The sequence below is a fragment of the Strongylocentrotus purpuratus genome, unplaced genomic scaffold (assembly GCF_000002235.5).
Source record: "Strongylocentrotus purpuratus isolate Spur 01 unplaced genomic scaffold, Spur_5.0 spur5_scaffold_14, whole genome shotgun sequence".
NCBI lineage: Eukaryota > Metazoa > Echinodermata > Echinoidea > Camarodonta > Strongylocentrotidae > Strongylocentrotus > Strongylocentrotus purpuratus.
The window spans coordinates 911,432-929,370 of NW_022145599.1; the positions used below are offsets into that span (position 1 = coordinate 911,432).

General features: G+C 35.3%; 1 protein-coding gene across 1 annotated transcript; it reads left to right on the top strand.

Annotated features, from left to right (window-relative positions):
• The first annotated feature begins 47 nt into the window (after positions 1–47).
• Positions 48–17,737, top strand: LOC115923425 (probable ATP-dependent RNA helicase DDX58). The gene is made up of 17 exons (XM_030983927.1): positions 48–99; positions 3,457–3,746; positions 4,425–4,634; positions 5,187–5,255; positions 5,845–5,940; positions 6,354–6,553; positions 7,183–7,416; positions 7,853–7,927; positions 8,282–8,444; positions 9,066–9,161; positions 9,538–9,707; positions 11,914–12,052; positions 12,576–12,824; positions 13,610–13,777; positions 14,048–14,202; positions 14,733–14,992; positions 17,490–17,737. Exons 2-17 carry the CDS (start codon positions 3,467–3,469, stop codon positions 17,704–17,706), a joined length of 2,781 nt encoding a protein of 926 aa, XP_030839787.1. The 5' UTR covers positions 48–99; positions 3,457–3,466; the 3' UTR covers positions 17,707–17,737.
• Positions 17,738–17,939: the final 202 nt, after the last annotated feature.

The following is a 17,939-nucleotide window of genomic DNA, read 5'->3' on the forward strand; positions in this document are numbered from 1 at the left end:
CTGCAGTGCATGTTTATTTCTGGATGCTTCGAACCCACCAAGCCCAGCCAGAACTTCACGTCAAGCATTCTCGATTTTCCGGTACAACTGGACTTATTGGTAAGCTATTTTTAAAAAATATATTCGTTGTGAACAAATTAATCAAGGCTATAGTTTTAACCTATAAAATAATTAAAGCCTTAGGTCTATGAATTGTATCACATCCGTCCGAAACTTGTCACTTGCACGTATCGTACGTCAACCTTTGTGTGTGGACAGGACAATGAATGAATGATATAATTATCCGAACCATTTCTATAGGCACTATTATAGGCCATAGTCATTGCATACGACTCCAACTCGAAGTGCATTAGTTTTTGCCATCGTAGTATTGATAATCAAATCTCCATTTTCAGAATGTTATTATGTTTGTGAAGATGAACATTTGATATTATTGTATTAAACTTCTTGTATTATGTATATACAATGACTAAAACCAGTGAAAAGAGAATTTCCTGAAAGGGACAATAAATTTCAATTCAATTCAATAACAGTAATGTAAAAAATCCTTGTACTATAGTGATAGCGATTCTAGATTTTAGATTTTTTTTTTTTTTATAGATGATACATGATTAATAATGCTTTGAATTCACCTAGCTTTCCCCACAAATTAATCCATGCAATCTATTTCAGTGTAATGCATGGGTGTAAATCCTTACGTAATACCTATTGTTCAGGGGGGGGGGGGGATGAATGAATAGATCACCCCCCCCCCCCGAACAATATAGGTATCAATTGTAGATTTACGCCCATGGTGTAATGATAGTTCTGAACACAACAATTGCATTGCACATCATGGATATATAGTTTATGGTGTTGTGTTATTGGATTTATGAAAATCAACCAGAGCTAGGTGGCGGCGGGAGGGGGCACTTTTTCAAGTACACCAAAAGTGCCCCTTCTTTGATAGGAAAAGTGCTCATTTTATACTTTGTGCTGCTATAACATTTCACCTAAAGTGTCTCTTCTATTTTGACACGTGCCCCTTTTACTTTGAAAAGTGTCCCTTTTCCTCTTGATAATTAGTGCCCCCATGAAATAAAAGAGCTCCTTCCCTTTCTCATACACTCCCCTTTTCATTCTCATAAGTGCCCCTTTCCCTTCTGATAATTGCCCCTTTTCATCTCTGATAAGTGTCCCACCCCCTTCTGATAAGTGCCCCATTTATTTTATCAGGTGCCCTTTTTCTTTTTAATGAGAGCCACTTCCTCCTTCTCATAAAAGCCCCCTCAAATCTGATTGGTGCCCCTTTTCACCTCTTATAAATTCCCCTATCAAAATCTGTTTGGTGCCCCATTTCCGTCAACAAATGCCCATTTACTATTCTCATAACTGCCTTTTTTTACATCCCTGTTGAGTGCCTCTTATCCATTTGAATAAGTGTCCCCTTTTCCTCCCATCATTAAACGTGCCCCTAATTTACAGCGACTAAGAGAAATTTCCCCTAAAGCTCCACCCCTACACTCACTTGCATTTATAGATGATATAGTTATGTTACTTATCAAAGGTCTTTTCAGTCATCCGTTATGAGAATGTGTTTATAACCCCATCAGGATTAATTTGTTGTCCTCTTTATAAGATGTAATATTCCCACACCGACCTCACAAATCTTAATTTCTTTCCTCACTTGCTTCACTCGCTCGCAAATAAATATTCAGACCATCACACCCAACTGCAAAGTATGACTCTTCAGCAATATCTTGTATGATGTATACAAAATAAACAAATATTGAAATCATCCATGATAATGTAATCACAATGTAGGTGTATATACCAATGTCGAAAAATTGGTATATTTTCACTTTGAGATTTCTTTTCGTAGGTGCCCATGTTTTAAAGAAAGTCCCCCCCCCCCCCCCCCCCGGCCCCTCCACTGTGAAAGTTGCTCCGCCGCCCCTGCGATCAACTGAAATCTCCATTTCTCCAGTTGCTGCTGTGATTTATTTAATCCTTATGCATACTGTTTATTAATTTGTACATTCATATATTTAGATTGAGTTTTTTTTATGGAATCTAAACAACTTAACCAAATAAAACAATTTGATTTATTTATCTTTAAAAATGATGGCTAATCACATATCAAGTCAACATAGCCTTCAATCACAATGTGTGGTCAACATTGTGCAAAGATGATTGTGTATTGTACTGGCATCATACCATTGCTCATACACATACAGAATAGGGTTCAAATTCCAGTCTTGTCCACCTTTTTAATGTCAGGAGTATTTACAATTGGATACAATCCTGATAACTCATCTTGAACATATTTGTCTTTAAGCCTATCAGTTAAACAATTCTTCTCCCCCCTCCCCGTTTTTGCACTACTGGTATTCATTTTATTTGTTCCAAGCAATTCCACATGGCCAGTATTAGAACCACTGCATTTGATTGTTATGCTCTGCTGCATGGATTTTGTTCCAGTTTCTTTGTGTATAATTTAGGTGCATTATCAATAAGAGGTTCAGGTGTAGATTTATCAAATACCAAGTTTTCACTGAATAGTTCACTGATAGATCAGATGTAACAATGACAAGTTTTTGTTCCCATGTAGGATTGCCAAAACATGCTTTTGTAATAAAATGGACAATTTCAATGATAGGTGTTGCAGTGTGCATAAATAGTTCATGGTCACTATTTTGATTTTATGCAGTTTTGGGGCAATTTCTTATTTCCCTGTTGATTCCAGATACCAATTGTAGAAGGATGATAGCTAGAGGTGAATTTATTTTGATACAACATTTCTAATTGGGGCACTGTTTGCTGAAATAATTATGACGATAAAAATGATAATAATAATTGTAATACTGATGATAAAAAACATATTTATGATAACAATAATAATAATTATAATAAGTAGAAAGAAAACTGATGATAATTATGATAATGATAGTAATGATAATACTGATGTTACTGGTAATAATGATATTAATAATGATAATAATAATAATGATAAACTGATGATAATGATGATAATAATGATAATGATAATAATGATACGATAGTAGTAGTGTTGATGATGATAATGATGATGAGAAGAAGAGGAAAAAAAAAAGAAGAAGAAGAATAAGCAGGTTAACTTGATCTCTTTATTAAAGAAACAGTACTGTAAGTCATTGACAAAAGAGAAATGTCTAACATCTATGTCAGATACCAGAAATAATGCAATATTGCAATGTGTTTTGGGGATTCCCCGTTAATATAGGACCATTTGTTTAAAAAGTGTGGGTGAGTCGATGTAGATGTTCAACGTGTTTGACACATACTATTCAGAAGTAGATGCACTATTGCAATTATACAGCAATTACAATTGCTGAATTGAAGGATTGAAATGAGGAGAAATTAGAAATTGTTATGTCTCGTTGATGTGGTAGGTCATATGAAAGCAGTAAAATTTAATTTTTTGTTTGCTTTTTTCAGATTCAACACCATGGCAAAAAGAAGCGTACTATCCGATGATGAACTTCTCTCGCTTGCTGAAGAGTTCACTCTGGAAAAAGATTTCTTCAAGCTTGGAAGGAAGCTGAACTTTCCTATCCTTGAGATCAATAAATCTCTGAAAGAGTGTAGGGATGATGTATTCAGAGCAACTGTAATGTCCCTTCATCATTGGAGGGATGTTCAAAGACCGGGAACAGATGTGAGATCCAAGCTTTATACCATCTTAAAGGAACTTGGTCATCACAAGGCTGCTGATGTGCTAGTTACAGGTAACTAATACAAACGTCTGTTCTGCAACATAATAAGTCTTTTATGGAAATGCATGTATACAATTTCAACCGATCATGAATCCAATAAATTAATTCTGTATCAGCAATCTTGAAGAAAAATTGATTAGCAAATTGAATGATACTAAAGCCTTGCTCAGAAATGATGTATCAAAACTGCTGCAGTTAAAATAAATGATGATTACATAGGGGTATACTGCAGTTTGAATTTCTTATGAAATTCTCTCATTCAGTTGGAGTATATTCAGGAGCAAATCAGGTGGGGGTTCTGTTGTAGTCTGTATTAGCTTCGTGCTTCTCCTTTTATCTCTTTCATCTAATAATAATAAACATAATGATCATGATGATAATATAGACATTTATTATGTGCAACATTTCTACCACATGGTGCGTTTAGTATAAATAGATTAAATGTAACAACAAACTTACCCTGAAATGCTTACAATAAAGCAGATCAAAAGATATTCAAGGGACAACACTTGTTATTAGTTTTGTTTTTAAATTTCTCTTAAAGTGATCTTAAGTTTTACAATTCATTTCCTTCTGCAAGTTTTTGTATTGTAGGGCCATGCCACCACATTTGTAAGTCATATTGACCATTTAATTTAGACTTGACCTGTTGAAAGGAGTGTCGTTTTCTTCCTTCTTGAATTTGTTCAGGTGATGATGATTTTGACAAGAAGAGTCTTCTAAGGACAGTAGAAGTCTGTACACCTTCAGAGAGTTCAGCAAGCTATACAAAGAACATGGACATCCAGAGTGATCTAACTGATGAAGTCAGTATGGTTTCATCAGCCATGTCACAGTCCGATTACTACATGCCCGTCAAGAAAGACAGCAAATTCGATGGATCAGGATCGGGGTCAGAAAGTAAATCACATTCTATGTACTTTCTTGAGAAATTTTCAACATATTGCAGAGTTTCCTTACTGAGAAAAATGTACACAATTTTCAAAATCAATATTTTTTTCTTTAATAAATTGGATTAGTGTTCTGACTTTGTGATTTGTGAATTGTGATTGTTCCTTCAGAACTATCATGAAATAATCAGTAGTTATCAATATTGAATGAAAAACTGAATTTTGTTGAAGGTTAGAATCTCTGGTGATTTTTTTTGTTGAAAACTAGACCAAAATCCATCATAATCTTAACTTGACAAACATTTAGATATTGCCAACATTCTGCATTCTATTACACAACTTTGTGCTGTTATGGTTGTCATCAATACTTGCCTTCTCATGGTTTTAGGAATAAATAAAGTAAATAATGTAAATATTTAAAACAAGGAATCCCTTCCATTGTTCAAATGAAAGTCAGGTTTCCTGAAAGATGCTTAGTGGACTAATCATCACTCAGTGCTCTTATGAACTTCAAATTTACCAGGATATACTATTCAACATGTTTCATTCTATTTGAATCCAGAGCCCAGTGAGCCAAGGAGTACTGGTTTAACAGATTATCTTGATCAAATGAATGTTGATCGTACACCAGGTAATTAGATAACAGAGATATATTTTCTTGTTAAATGTTAACACTTTAATTAAAATAATATTCTACTCTTGTATAGTGCATTTGACGTTTTGTATTCCTATTCACTTCCAAAATGGTTTGGAAATTATGTCATTATTAATGTTAATCAATCATTCCTCAGATAGGAGATTATGAAGCTTTGATAATTTATTTTTATCATCATATCTTCTGTTGGTTTGTATCATAATACTTGCTATACAAGAATGGCATATTATCATTATTATTTTTATTCATAAAAAGTGTTATTATTGTTTTTATTATTATCTTTGTTATTATCATTAATATTATTCCATTTGTTGTATTATCATCATCATCATCATCATCACCATCACCATCATCATCAGTTTGTTTACATCATCATCTTACAATTCCAAATCATTATAATCGATCACATTTTTAGGAATTATGATGATGTGAATTACATTTATATTTATGGATCGTTTGCGCTTTTAAATGTAGCTACAAATTGGTACTACTGTAAGTTTGATGAATTTATAACAGGACTTTACAGTCAATGTCATCATTAAAGATCTCCAATCTTATCTTTAAGATCCTAGTGTAGATGTAGGTGTTGCAGGATGGGTCAATAAAACAGGAGCTGCCATGCAACCAAGGATAGGAGCACCCGGTGCTGACAGACTAACAGGTAAATGTTATAGGTCTTGATGTCATTTTAAGATCATAAAGTCACCAACAGAAAGCTTGATTCTTGTAAAAAGGAACCAAAACATGTCCAATCATGGATAAAAATAAGTTAACAATTAAACCTTGATAATTAGATATTCTTTAATGAGTGCTCATGAAACATCACATGCTTTGAAATAAAATAGTTATACATAGATTTATTCTTGTTCACAGAATTTATTCATTTATTATTAATAACAGTAAAAGTGAATTTTTGTTTATTTCACAAAATGTATGAAGAAAAATATTAGTTAATGCATGTGACATCTTTAGCTTTGCATGTTATAGGTTCAGAAAGAGAGAGATGCTTTAGCTAAAAGACATACATGTACATAATCAGTTAATTGTGTGATGAATATTTTTGGGCATTTCCAGATATCCGTCCATCTATTGGTCATCTGGAAACCTTGAGACTTGAAGACTACCAAGTAGAACTGGCCGAGCCTGCTCTTCAGGGCCATAATACATGTGTAGTAGCTCCTACTGGTTCAGGGAAGACATATGTTGCTGTGGCTGTAGCTCAGGAGGTCCTCAGGAAATCACCAGGGAAAAAGGTCATCTTTGTTGTAAACCAGGTAATCAGATCAATGAGGTGTCATTCCTCCTCCATATGCATCAGAACCTACTTATTGACAAAGACATTACTATTGTGTATGAAAAAAGTGAGAAAAAAAGGGATTTTCTATTTTTCTTTTCCCATTTTTCTTGTCCCATTTTTTGTTGCACCTCTGTCTATCAAAATTTACATAAAGACACAGTTTTGGGGTGGGGAGAGGGGGAGGAGAAGCAGAATTAATTTGTTTTCCACATTCCCCCCTGGGAATATGATCTTTTGAATACTACCATCCCTCTCCAGGTTCTCTCAGGAGTGGTGGGGGGGGGGGGGGGGGGGGGGGTGGGGGGGAGGGTGTTTAGGGATCAACAATCCCCCCTGTAATTTTTAATCCTTGTCTGCATGAATACCAAATAATGTGTAAAGACCGTAGAAGTTATACTAAATGGTAATAGTAATAGTAATAATTGTAATATGAATTTATAATTTGGACAAATCCAAAAATCTTTGATCGAGATCCAACAATATTAAGTATACAGATGGGATAGTATTAAATTCAGCATATGATTAAGCTACAGTTAAATGTACAGAAATGGATATATATATAATTACTGTCATACTAATAATTTAAAATGCATCATTTTGTAACAGGTACCTCTTGTCCACCAGCAGAGTACAGTGTTCAAGAAATACATCAACGATGTGGCCTATATATGTGGTGATCATGGCCAGCCTCAAATAACACGCCTTCCTATGGATCAAGTCTTGAGGAAGAACGATGTAGTGGTTCTAACAGCACAGATACTTGTAGATGCCTTGACCAAGGGACAGGTGTCATTCAACCAAATTGGAATCATCGTCTTTGATGAGTGCCACGAGACAAAGGTATAAAATTAGAAAATTGCCACGTGGTAGAAACTCTCACAAATACTTGGAGTGGTCCAGATTCCCAGAAGTTTAGTGCCATAGAAGTAATGAATCATAGTGCATGGTATATTTGATTAATAGATCATAACTTGTGTCTATATCATTCCATTTGGCATGTACTGGAATAAAGTCCATGTTACAATATTCATTTAAAAGGGAAGAGAAACCAGAAAATTAAGGGAGCTGCATGCCCCATACATTAGCATTTCATTTGCTATTTGGAGAAGAAAAAAGATCAACTCAAGTCACATTTCTCTTGGTTATTGTTATCCTAACTGCTGTTTTCCAAATAATAGGAAATCTAATTGTTTATGAACAATATTTCACCCTTTTAAATAATGTTTTTATATACAGTTTATCACTGCAGGATTGTTGTAATTTTTTGTCATTTCAGAAAGATAGTCAATACAATGCTATAATGGCAAAGTACATGGAGCAAAAACTGAAGAATAAGAAACCACTTCCTCAGGTAGGTTAATCCGGCAGCAGATAAGTCAAAGAAAATTTAAATATCAGGTTAAAAACTTACATCTTTGGTTTGTTTAGCACTTTAAACAATATGTAATATCAGTGATGTATTTGAAAATGGACTTTTTGAATTGCCCTCATTTACTTCATATTTCTTAAAATATTCACAATAATGTACATTGAAGAAAGTGATTTTTGTTCAAACTCTGTGAATTACCATCCTGAGTTTAAATGAAGTATCACATGGTTGCTTCAATGGCAGAAAATGGTGGTATTGTGTTGATTAAATGTTATGTATTTCTTAATATTTGGTTATGCTTATGATTATTGTATTGATTTTATTATTCTGTATTAGATTCTTGGCATGACAGCATCTCTAGGAGTAGGTAACGCACGTTCTGACAAGAATGCCATTCAATACATGCTCAAGATGTGTGCTAACATGGATGTAGTGAAGCTATCTACCGTTAAGAAACATAAAGAGAGCTTGGAAAAGGTTGTCAACAAGCCTGAAGAAGGTAAGAATGACCTTATCCCTCTTTGTTTTGTCAAAATTAAAATCTTTCATAGAATACTTTATTTTAATGTTTATTTTGTCTTCTTTCATTTCCAGGAACATAAAGGAGTATAACAATAACTAAGAACATACACACGCACACACAGACAAAAAGAGCAATAACAGAAGAAAAGAAATCACCAGCTGATGCCAATTGATGCTTTACTGATCACCAAAAGGAACCAAGTTTCAGTAGAAGGCTTTCCTCATTAGTTTTTCCTGTTTACACGCGCCTTGAGCAATCCACAGAGTGGATTTGGCGCGATATAAGTTACATTATTATTATTATTATTATTATTAGCTGATTGTATGATACATGGATACACATAAAAGAAACATGAGATATGCACAATATATCATAAATTTTCTCCATGTTCAATTTCGTATATTTCAATTGCAGATTTAAAGCGAACGTGAGCTTTGGAAATAATACCGGTTTAAATGTCAACGTGGTAGTGGAGCTTCATATACATCTCATTTATTTTGGAGTCTATGGTACTTGTATGATATACATAATTAGTATATATAATCTTAGGTTATTTTTTCTTAACGATCATAATCTAAAGACCCATTTCATTATCAGGATTGCATGTAGTGACAAGCAGAACCGAGGATTTATTTGCAGAAGAAATACAGGATCTCATGTATCAGGTCTTCAAGTATATCAACTCAAGCACAGGTAGGTCCAAGAAGATACTCCTCAAATTCACTTGATAGTGATGAATGGTCTGTAAAGTGTCTGATTTGTTTTAGTGGATGCACTGTGTTCACATATTTATGATGTTTTAGTTCAAGTAGAATGGTAAATATGCAAGTAGAATGGTCAATAACACTCTCAATGTGTATTGTCTTAGTTTTTACTTTTCAGGACATTATTAATCATCTTCCACGTATTTTTAACATCATTTTTATATAAATTGAATTGTGAAGTAAATGAAAACTCTGGCTAACTGTTGGCACAATGAACATGCTTTTAGATGACTCTGCGAAGAGTTGTTCTCTACTTAGGTAGAGAGGTCAATTATGTTATCTTTGTTTGAATCATTTTATTACAGGAAGCGCTGTTCTCAACACTACGGTTGAGAAGCTTTCCAGTCTACGAAGCAGTAACCATTCCAGAGAGAACTTCAGCCATGTTCTGTGCAAGTTGAAGAAGGAGATAGCAGAGAATACTCAATCTAAGGATTTACAGCTTGGTTTAATGACATGTGCACAGTATCTAAAGGTAGTCACTTCATTCAAAGCTCCAAGTTTCTACAAATATTACTTTGCATGGCTCCTATTGATCTCAATAAGTTTGAGACTGGAAAATTTAGGTTACTATTTTATCAAAGGACAGTAATGCCACGGCTGGGGCTTGAATCTTGAACCTTAATTTTCATCCACAGTCAAAACACTTGTCCAAATATCATAACACCATGCACCTTCACATGCATGCTGGTTTATATCCCACCGCTGACATCATTAATCTCCCGGACTGATGAAAAATTTCCTTTAGTGTGTAATCTCCTTTAGTGTGTAATATCTGTGAAATATACAGTCAGAACACTTGTCCACATATGTCATAACACCATGCACCTCTACATGAATCCTGGTTTTTATCCGCGCTGACATCATTAATCTTTCGGATTGATGGAAAACCTCCTTTAGTCTGTAACATCTGTGAAATATACAGTGAGAACATTAGTCCACATGTCATAACACCATGCACCTCTACATGCATCCTGGTTTATATCCCACCACTGATATCAATAATCTTCCGGACTGATGGAAAACCTCCTTCAGTCTGTAACATCTGTGAAATATACAGTCAGAACACTTGTCCACATGTCATAACACCACGCACCTCTACATGCATCCTGGTTTATATCCCACCGCTGACATCAATAATCTTCCGGACTGATGGAAAACCTCCTTTAGTCTGTAATATCTGTGAAATATACAGTCAGAACACTTGTCCACACATAACATCATGCACCTCTACATGCATCCTGGTTTATATCCCACTGCTGACATCATTAATCTTCCAGACTGATTGAAAACCTCCTTTAGTCTATAATATCTTTGAAATATACAGTCAGAACACTTGTCCACATGTCATTACACCATGCACCTCTACATGCATGCATCCTGGTTTATATATCCCACCGCTGACATCATTAATCTTTCGGACTGATGGAAAACCTCCTTCAGTCTATAACATCTGTGAAATATACAGTCAGAACACTTGTCCACATGTCATAACACTATGCACCTTCACATGCTTCCTGGTTTATATCCCACCGCCAACATCATTTTTCTTTCGTGTTTTATAGCGCTTAGAGACTTAGATGGTAAGCGCTTCCTAAGTAAAGTTTTTATTTATCATTTATTTATTCATTATTATTCCAGACTGATGGAAAACCTCCTTCAGTCTGTAATATCTGTGAAATAATCAGCTCTGACTGTATATATTTGCAAAAAAATGATGTCAATTGGCTTCCAAACTTAAGTTTTGCAAGACATATAATTTTCAGTCTACATTATAATATTGCTAATAGTTTCAATGTAATTATAATGACCTCTATATATTACCCCCCTGAAACATATGAAGCAGATGAAATAGAACTCTAAGTTATCTTAAAAATCATACATATGAAAGAACAGAACACAAGAAATGTTAACTGAAAGATCAGAAATGATTGATGTTATGATGTCATTTATTTTGATCTTGTAGTGCATCTATAGCTGTCGCATATGTTGGATTGTGAATGACTCTATTATGTAATTATTAGTTTGGCTGATGCTGAGGTTATCATAGTACAGCTCTTAGAAACATCTGTATTTAGCGCTACATCAATGTTAAAGGTACTATGTCCCATTTGCAGGCCAAAAAAAAATGAAAAAGTTAAATTCCAACTGCAGTTCAAAGATAATACTAATTTAGAACTTCCCTAAAAAGGTGGGGCTTGAAAATGTCTTCAAGTGGGAAAATAATGACTATAAGTTGTCAAATCGACTTTAGGGCTATAGAGCCCAAAAGTAATAGTTTTGATTTTCAGACAATTGTACCGAATGGTCATACGTTTTATGCTGCGCAAAGATTCAATCAGATTAATCTTGGCCATCACAAGAAGTGGGTTATTGATGTAGACAAATGCTCATGTACCCTTTACAACTCTTTTCATGTACCAAAGAAGAAAAAAGGCCAGTCAGTCACTCAATAGTGTCTGACAGTGAAGTATAGCAAGTAAACGGGTTTCCTTGCATAGTTTAAATATGAGGACACTGCTCACGTTTAAATTTCACAGATAGGACATACATGACATATTCATAATTCCTGCAAAGTTCTACAGAATTTGAGGTTGGCTGCAAAAGGGACATAGTACCTTTAATATTACTATTATTATTTTCTGAGAAAAAATTGAAGGCCATTCTTAAACCTTTTTTAGGAATACAGTAGTGCTCTAGCCATCCATGAAACAGCTCGGACCAAGGATGCTTTACAATGTCTCCAAGAGTTCATCAAAGAAAAGAGCAGTAAAGCTGTCACCACGAACACAGAGAAAATACTCATTCGGACATTCCAAGGTAAGCTTACATTTTGTTCTAATAGAATGTCTGAGAGCTATCATTCAACAAGCCATGAGTTCTTGAATTTGATAGTAGATGAAGTGTTATCTTTTCATTAATTGATTTCATAAATTCAATGTGTTGAGTTATACACCTACCGCGTACCAGTAAATTCATTCAAGCCAATATCTTTCCGATAATTATTTTGACATAAAGGGAGTGAGAAAATTTTATGAAAGTAAAAGAAGAAAGCTACTGCAAATTCCAGATTGCAGTAGAGATCGAGGTATAAGTTTATTTTCTGTTCTTCATTACAAAATTTAGAAACAAATGTGCCCATACCTATGCTCATATATGGCACTTAACAAGTGCCATACGATGCAAAATCAATTTTGTGTAAGGATTTGTGACACTAAACCTTTTTTTTTTTAGAGGGTGCCATGATTTCAAAAAGGTTGAAAAATGCTGACCTAGCTACTCCATATCACCGGGCTACTATAATATAAAAACTTCACTCTGCTATATTCTTTACTCAAAACAGAAAAGCAACAAGAACTGGAGAGAATTTCAATGAGTCCTAAATCACCAAATAACCCAGCACTTGATGAGCTTCAGAACCTTATAGAAAGAGACATAGTGACATGTCGGACCCAGGAGAATAATGGTCCATTCCGGGCTATCCTCTTCACTCAGACCATCGCATCTACATGGGCTCTCCAGAAATGGGTCATGGAGACAGATTCCCTCAAAGATCTTCATCCAGAGGTGTTAGTTGGCTGTAGAAACCCAGGTGTGTATATACTTACCTGCCTCATCAAAGGTTGTGTGTGCCATTTACAGTGAGTCACAGCTACTATCCTGCGATCTCTAATGTCTCCTGCATGCTGTTTCCTGCATAAATTACGGTCCATCTTTGTAATGACTGCTACCCAATAAAATAAAGATGTAGAAATACCAGTTGCCCTTGACAATATCAGCACACAGGCCTTTACAAACCTCACCCTTCTCCCAAAGCCTTAAATTGTCTTAATCAGTCTGGATCTCATTCCATTACTAGTTGCTCTCCACTTTATTCTTCAAATCCATACAACGTGTGCTTCTGGTTGCCATGATAAGCCCATACTGAAAGTAATGTACAAAGCTTACATTCTTGTTTTGTAATACCTTCACACCGGGCCGTTCGGTGCTGTTTATCTTCAACGCCCAGTGGAGGAATAAGAAGATTTATTGAACATGTTCTAAATCGTAGTGGTTCATATATATTTAATCATCATTAACTCAAGGACTGTATTCACAGGGCCTATCCTACAAATCAACTGTAAATCTATTCTTTCTTTATATTTAGCAAAAACTTGCAAACAAATTTTTAATTCAATGTTCATTCTGCTTGAAAAGGAATTGACTACAGATGTATAAAACTAACTTTCTGCTATTAAAGGAAGACAAATACTCACAATTATAATGTGCTTGAATGACTGATCGATATACTGCGCAGTTTGAACCTTAGATGGAAATATTTGGAAAGTTTATTTTCAGAACAGTATAAAATGTAATTTCATATCTTTTTGTTAAAAGGCATGAACTTACGTCATCAGACAGATGTCCTAGACAACTTTCGTAATGGTGTGCACAAGCTGCTCATAGCAACCTCGGTCATTCAACAAGGCATTGATATCCCAGCATGCAACTTTGTCTACAGGTACAACTACATCACTGATGCTGTTGCACGTATTCAAGCCAGAGGTATATTTCTTGTTGTTACTTGCGAGTTCCTAAATTAATGTTTAATTGATCAACATTTTCTAAATTTCATAATTTTGTTATCCTTTATCAAATTTTCCTCAAACCTGTTTCTCTCATCGTTCTCTGTTCAGTAAGGCAAAATTGATGCAACAATAGACTTCTTCTTTAAGAGAATAAATTAGTATTATGTTATTATTACTGTACTGCTATAATTGTGCTCAATGGATCCATGCCTGTATTCATATTGCATTTTAAATCTTACTTTTGAAGGTCGAACGCGTAAACCAGGAGGTCGTTTTGATCTGGTAGTTCATGATTACAGAGGACTGGATGGGAAAGATAAACTTAGTAAAGAACAGGAACAGATCATGCAGCAAGCTACTGATGCAGTTTCATCACTTTCTATTGAGCAGATGATACTTGGGGTAAGCTAGTGAAAGCAATTATAATTTTGATTGTGAAATTCTGATCAAATTTCTCATTACAAAAACGCACTGACAGGGATGTACAGGTATTTGAAACACAAAAATATCAGCAATAATATACTATATGTAATTACCTGCTTAAATTTATTCAGTAAGTATTTTGTGTAGGACAAACCCTCTCTGATGCTAGTGTATATCAAGAATACTCTATTTCTCATTAATGTATCTATTGAGTGGAACTTATTTGATGTAGGTAGCTTCCTCCTAATTTTTTTTTTCGGATATCGTTTCTTTATGATTCATTTCACTGTATAATCAAAGGTGAAACACAAAAGTACAAGTTTTTGATAATTTATGTACAACTTGTTGGTAATCAACACATTTAAAACCAATAAGAATTGGAATCTGGGTCTACTATAATGAAGTGGTACATGCAGTATATCATCACCTGTGAATGCACATCATTAAGATTACATTTTGTATAATAACCTTGACAAACACTGCAATAACTTTTGATCTATTTTTCACAGACTGCTGAATACCAGCAACATCGCAATGTACAGATCTTCAACCAACAGCGACCCAAACCATTTGATGAGTGCAACCACAGTTATCATTGCAAGCATTGTGATGCTCTAGTTTGCCATTCAGCGGATATCAGGATTGTACCTGGTGGTCATCATGTGGTCATCCATCGTCAGATCTTCAGCAAGATCAGGATTGTGGCTTCAGGAGTAGGTCAAGATCCAGGACACTGGTCATCCGTTGAACATGCCAAGAAAGAAATCAGGTTTGTGCTTTTGCTGTAGCATTGTGAGAATCGATCTCTGTATTTCACACCTAAACGGATTCACACCTAAACGATCATGTGTTACACAAGTACTCAACATCACACATGACTGGTTTTCGTCCCTTGATGTAACACCCACCCCTCTAATTGATGCTATTTTCTTGGATTTTAGCAAAGCCTTTGATCGCATGCCCCATGATCTTCTCCTCAATAAATTAGCTAAGAAATATAACATTCAATTAATGTTTGGGAATGGGTTAGTTCTTTTGTTTGTGGGAGGGAACAAACTGTCCAGTTCCGAGGATCACGGTCTGATTGGTCAATAGTGACCTCGGGAATACCTCAGGGAAGTGTATTAGGACCACGGCTATTCAATTTGTTCGTTAATGATATCACCCATGTAGTCCAATCGAAATGTATGCTTTTTGCTGACGACACGCTTCTGTACCACATAATTAGAAATGAGACTGATATGCAAATGCTCCAAGCAGACATTACTCATGTCATAAACTGGTGCAGCATTAACAAAATGCAACTTAATGCTACGAAAACCAAAGTTCTCAGAATTGCCCCTCGTAAGAGAAATGTCGAAAAGACAAAGTACACCATTGATGATAACACAATTGAACAAGTGAATTCAATCAAGTACCTTGGAATTACCCTCAATTCCAGCCTGACATGGGATGATCAAGTTAATAATGTAATTAAGAAGGCAGACAGAATGCTTGGTCTCATTTCAAGGTTGGGTAGGGGCGTGTCCCAGCAGGCATTGTTATGTTTGTACAAATCACTCGTGTTGCCTATCTTGGAATATGGAGTTCCATCCTGGTATGTTTACACAAGAAAACATGTGGAAGCCTTGGAACGAGTTCAGAGGAGGGCAACACGACTGATTTTGAAACAAAGACGTCAAGAAATGCCTTATCCACAACGTCTCCAAAACCTTGCATGGTTTACCCTGGAATCAAGAAGGAAATATCTCTTGATTTCCTTCGTAATTAAAACTCTCTACGGTATCGTGTGTTGTGAAGCAGGGAATGAGAATGTAGCCATAAGACCACGCCAGAGTGAACATACCATTTTATTCCAACACCTCAGGGCAAGAACCGAACGTCTTCACCAAACTGCAGTTCACAGATTTCCCATTATTTGGGAGAGTCTTCCCTCACATGTCAAAGACGAAATTGTTTCTGGAAATATTTCAAAGCTTCTCACTCTTCTTCGTCAGGAAATTTTCTCTGTTCTTTAAATTTCATTACAATCTTTTCTATACCACCTAACAGCTGACATGATTTTGTTTAGTATACCCATCTGACATTACTTTCACTTTCATTAGGTCATTCGGTTCTTGCCCTTGTCCTTACTCTATGTTATTAATGCAACTCATAATTTTATTTGTATAATTGCAAGGATATTCTTGATCTTGACATTCTTGATGTCATCTGGCATTACTTTCTTTACTTTCTTTTTCATTTGGTCATTCGATTCTGGTCTATGTCATACTCTGAACATGTAATTAATTTAACTCATAATTTTTATTTTGTATAAATATAAGGATATTCTTGATCTCAATTATTATAGTCTCACTATGTATTTGTCTCCACAACTATTTAAGAATCATTGTCTAATAGTTGTTTTTTAATTAATTAATAATGAAATCCGACTCTTTTTACGAATTAATTGAATTACTAAGTACAGTCGATGGCAGACAAATTAGATAATAATTATTGGTAAGTTTTGTCAATCTGTTTATAATTCAATCATATATTTGAATTATTATACATGTTTAAATGATCAGTTTGAATGTTATATTGCTTGAGACATTCATGTTACATTTATTACACCAAGTGTGTTGCCAGTTTCCAGTTATACACTGTTAATTTATATAATATGTTTTCTTTGGATTTTCTTATCCTGACCTGGATGGAGTTGAAGGGGTGTGGGAAGGAAGACCTGTGGGTCATGGTAATTTAGTTAACCTTTTCTAAACCCAGGCAGCCCCATCATCTCTGATTCAGGTCCTTTCTTTATCATGTATATATATATATGTTCCTGTAATTGCTGTAATTTGCATATTACTCTGTATTGTTCTTGTATTTTGAAATGCCGAATAAATAATAATAATAATAATAATACCATGGGGGCCATCAGGTTCTTCCCAGACCCTGGGTACCCTGCTTACGGCATCAAACATCTTGTTCACCAATACTGGGAAACGGTACTGTGATGACTTGAAATGATAACTGTCTTTGGGAGGAAATACCTAGCAGTTTGCCCAGGGTGGACTCTATATACGTAGCAGGGATTTGGGGGTGTTTCTCAGGCTCTGATTAATACTTGGGATCGGTATTCCATGTAAATCATGTTCCGAAATCATGTTCCATTATAGATGTATCTTCGGTTTCCCTATTTGTTTAATATTTCTTATTTCCATTATGTAGTTAAGGTACTGGTAATTTCATCTTATCTCTAAAGTTTTCACATTTTTGTCTTACAGATGTGCGGATGAGCGATGTGACACCAAGCTTGGTAGCATTTTAAAGTGCAATAACCGGATGCTACTTGCATTCTCCATCAAGTCATTAAGACTCAGAAGCAAAGCAAGCAAGACCAAGACTAACAAGAGTTGGGGTTCACTTCCGTTCATCTTCCAAAAAGTACCAGTGACAGAGGCTAGCTTTGGATTTAATGACATCCCTGGCACTGTGGCATAGTGTGAGTTAATCTATCGAGAGGGGGGGGGGGGGGGGGGAGCATTCTCACTCAGAAATTAATTGTGAATTTACAAGGCTAGTTATAAGGAGGGTCCATTATTTGAGGAATCTTCTTTTCTTTTTTTATCCTCTTTTCCCTTTTCCCTTTTTTTCTGGCCTTTTCTTTCTTTTCATTTACCACTAGTGAATGTGGGTCGGGGGATGCATGTGCCCCATGCACCCTGTAGCTATAT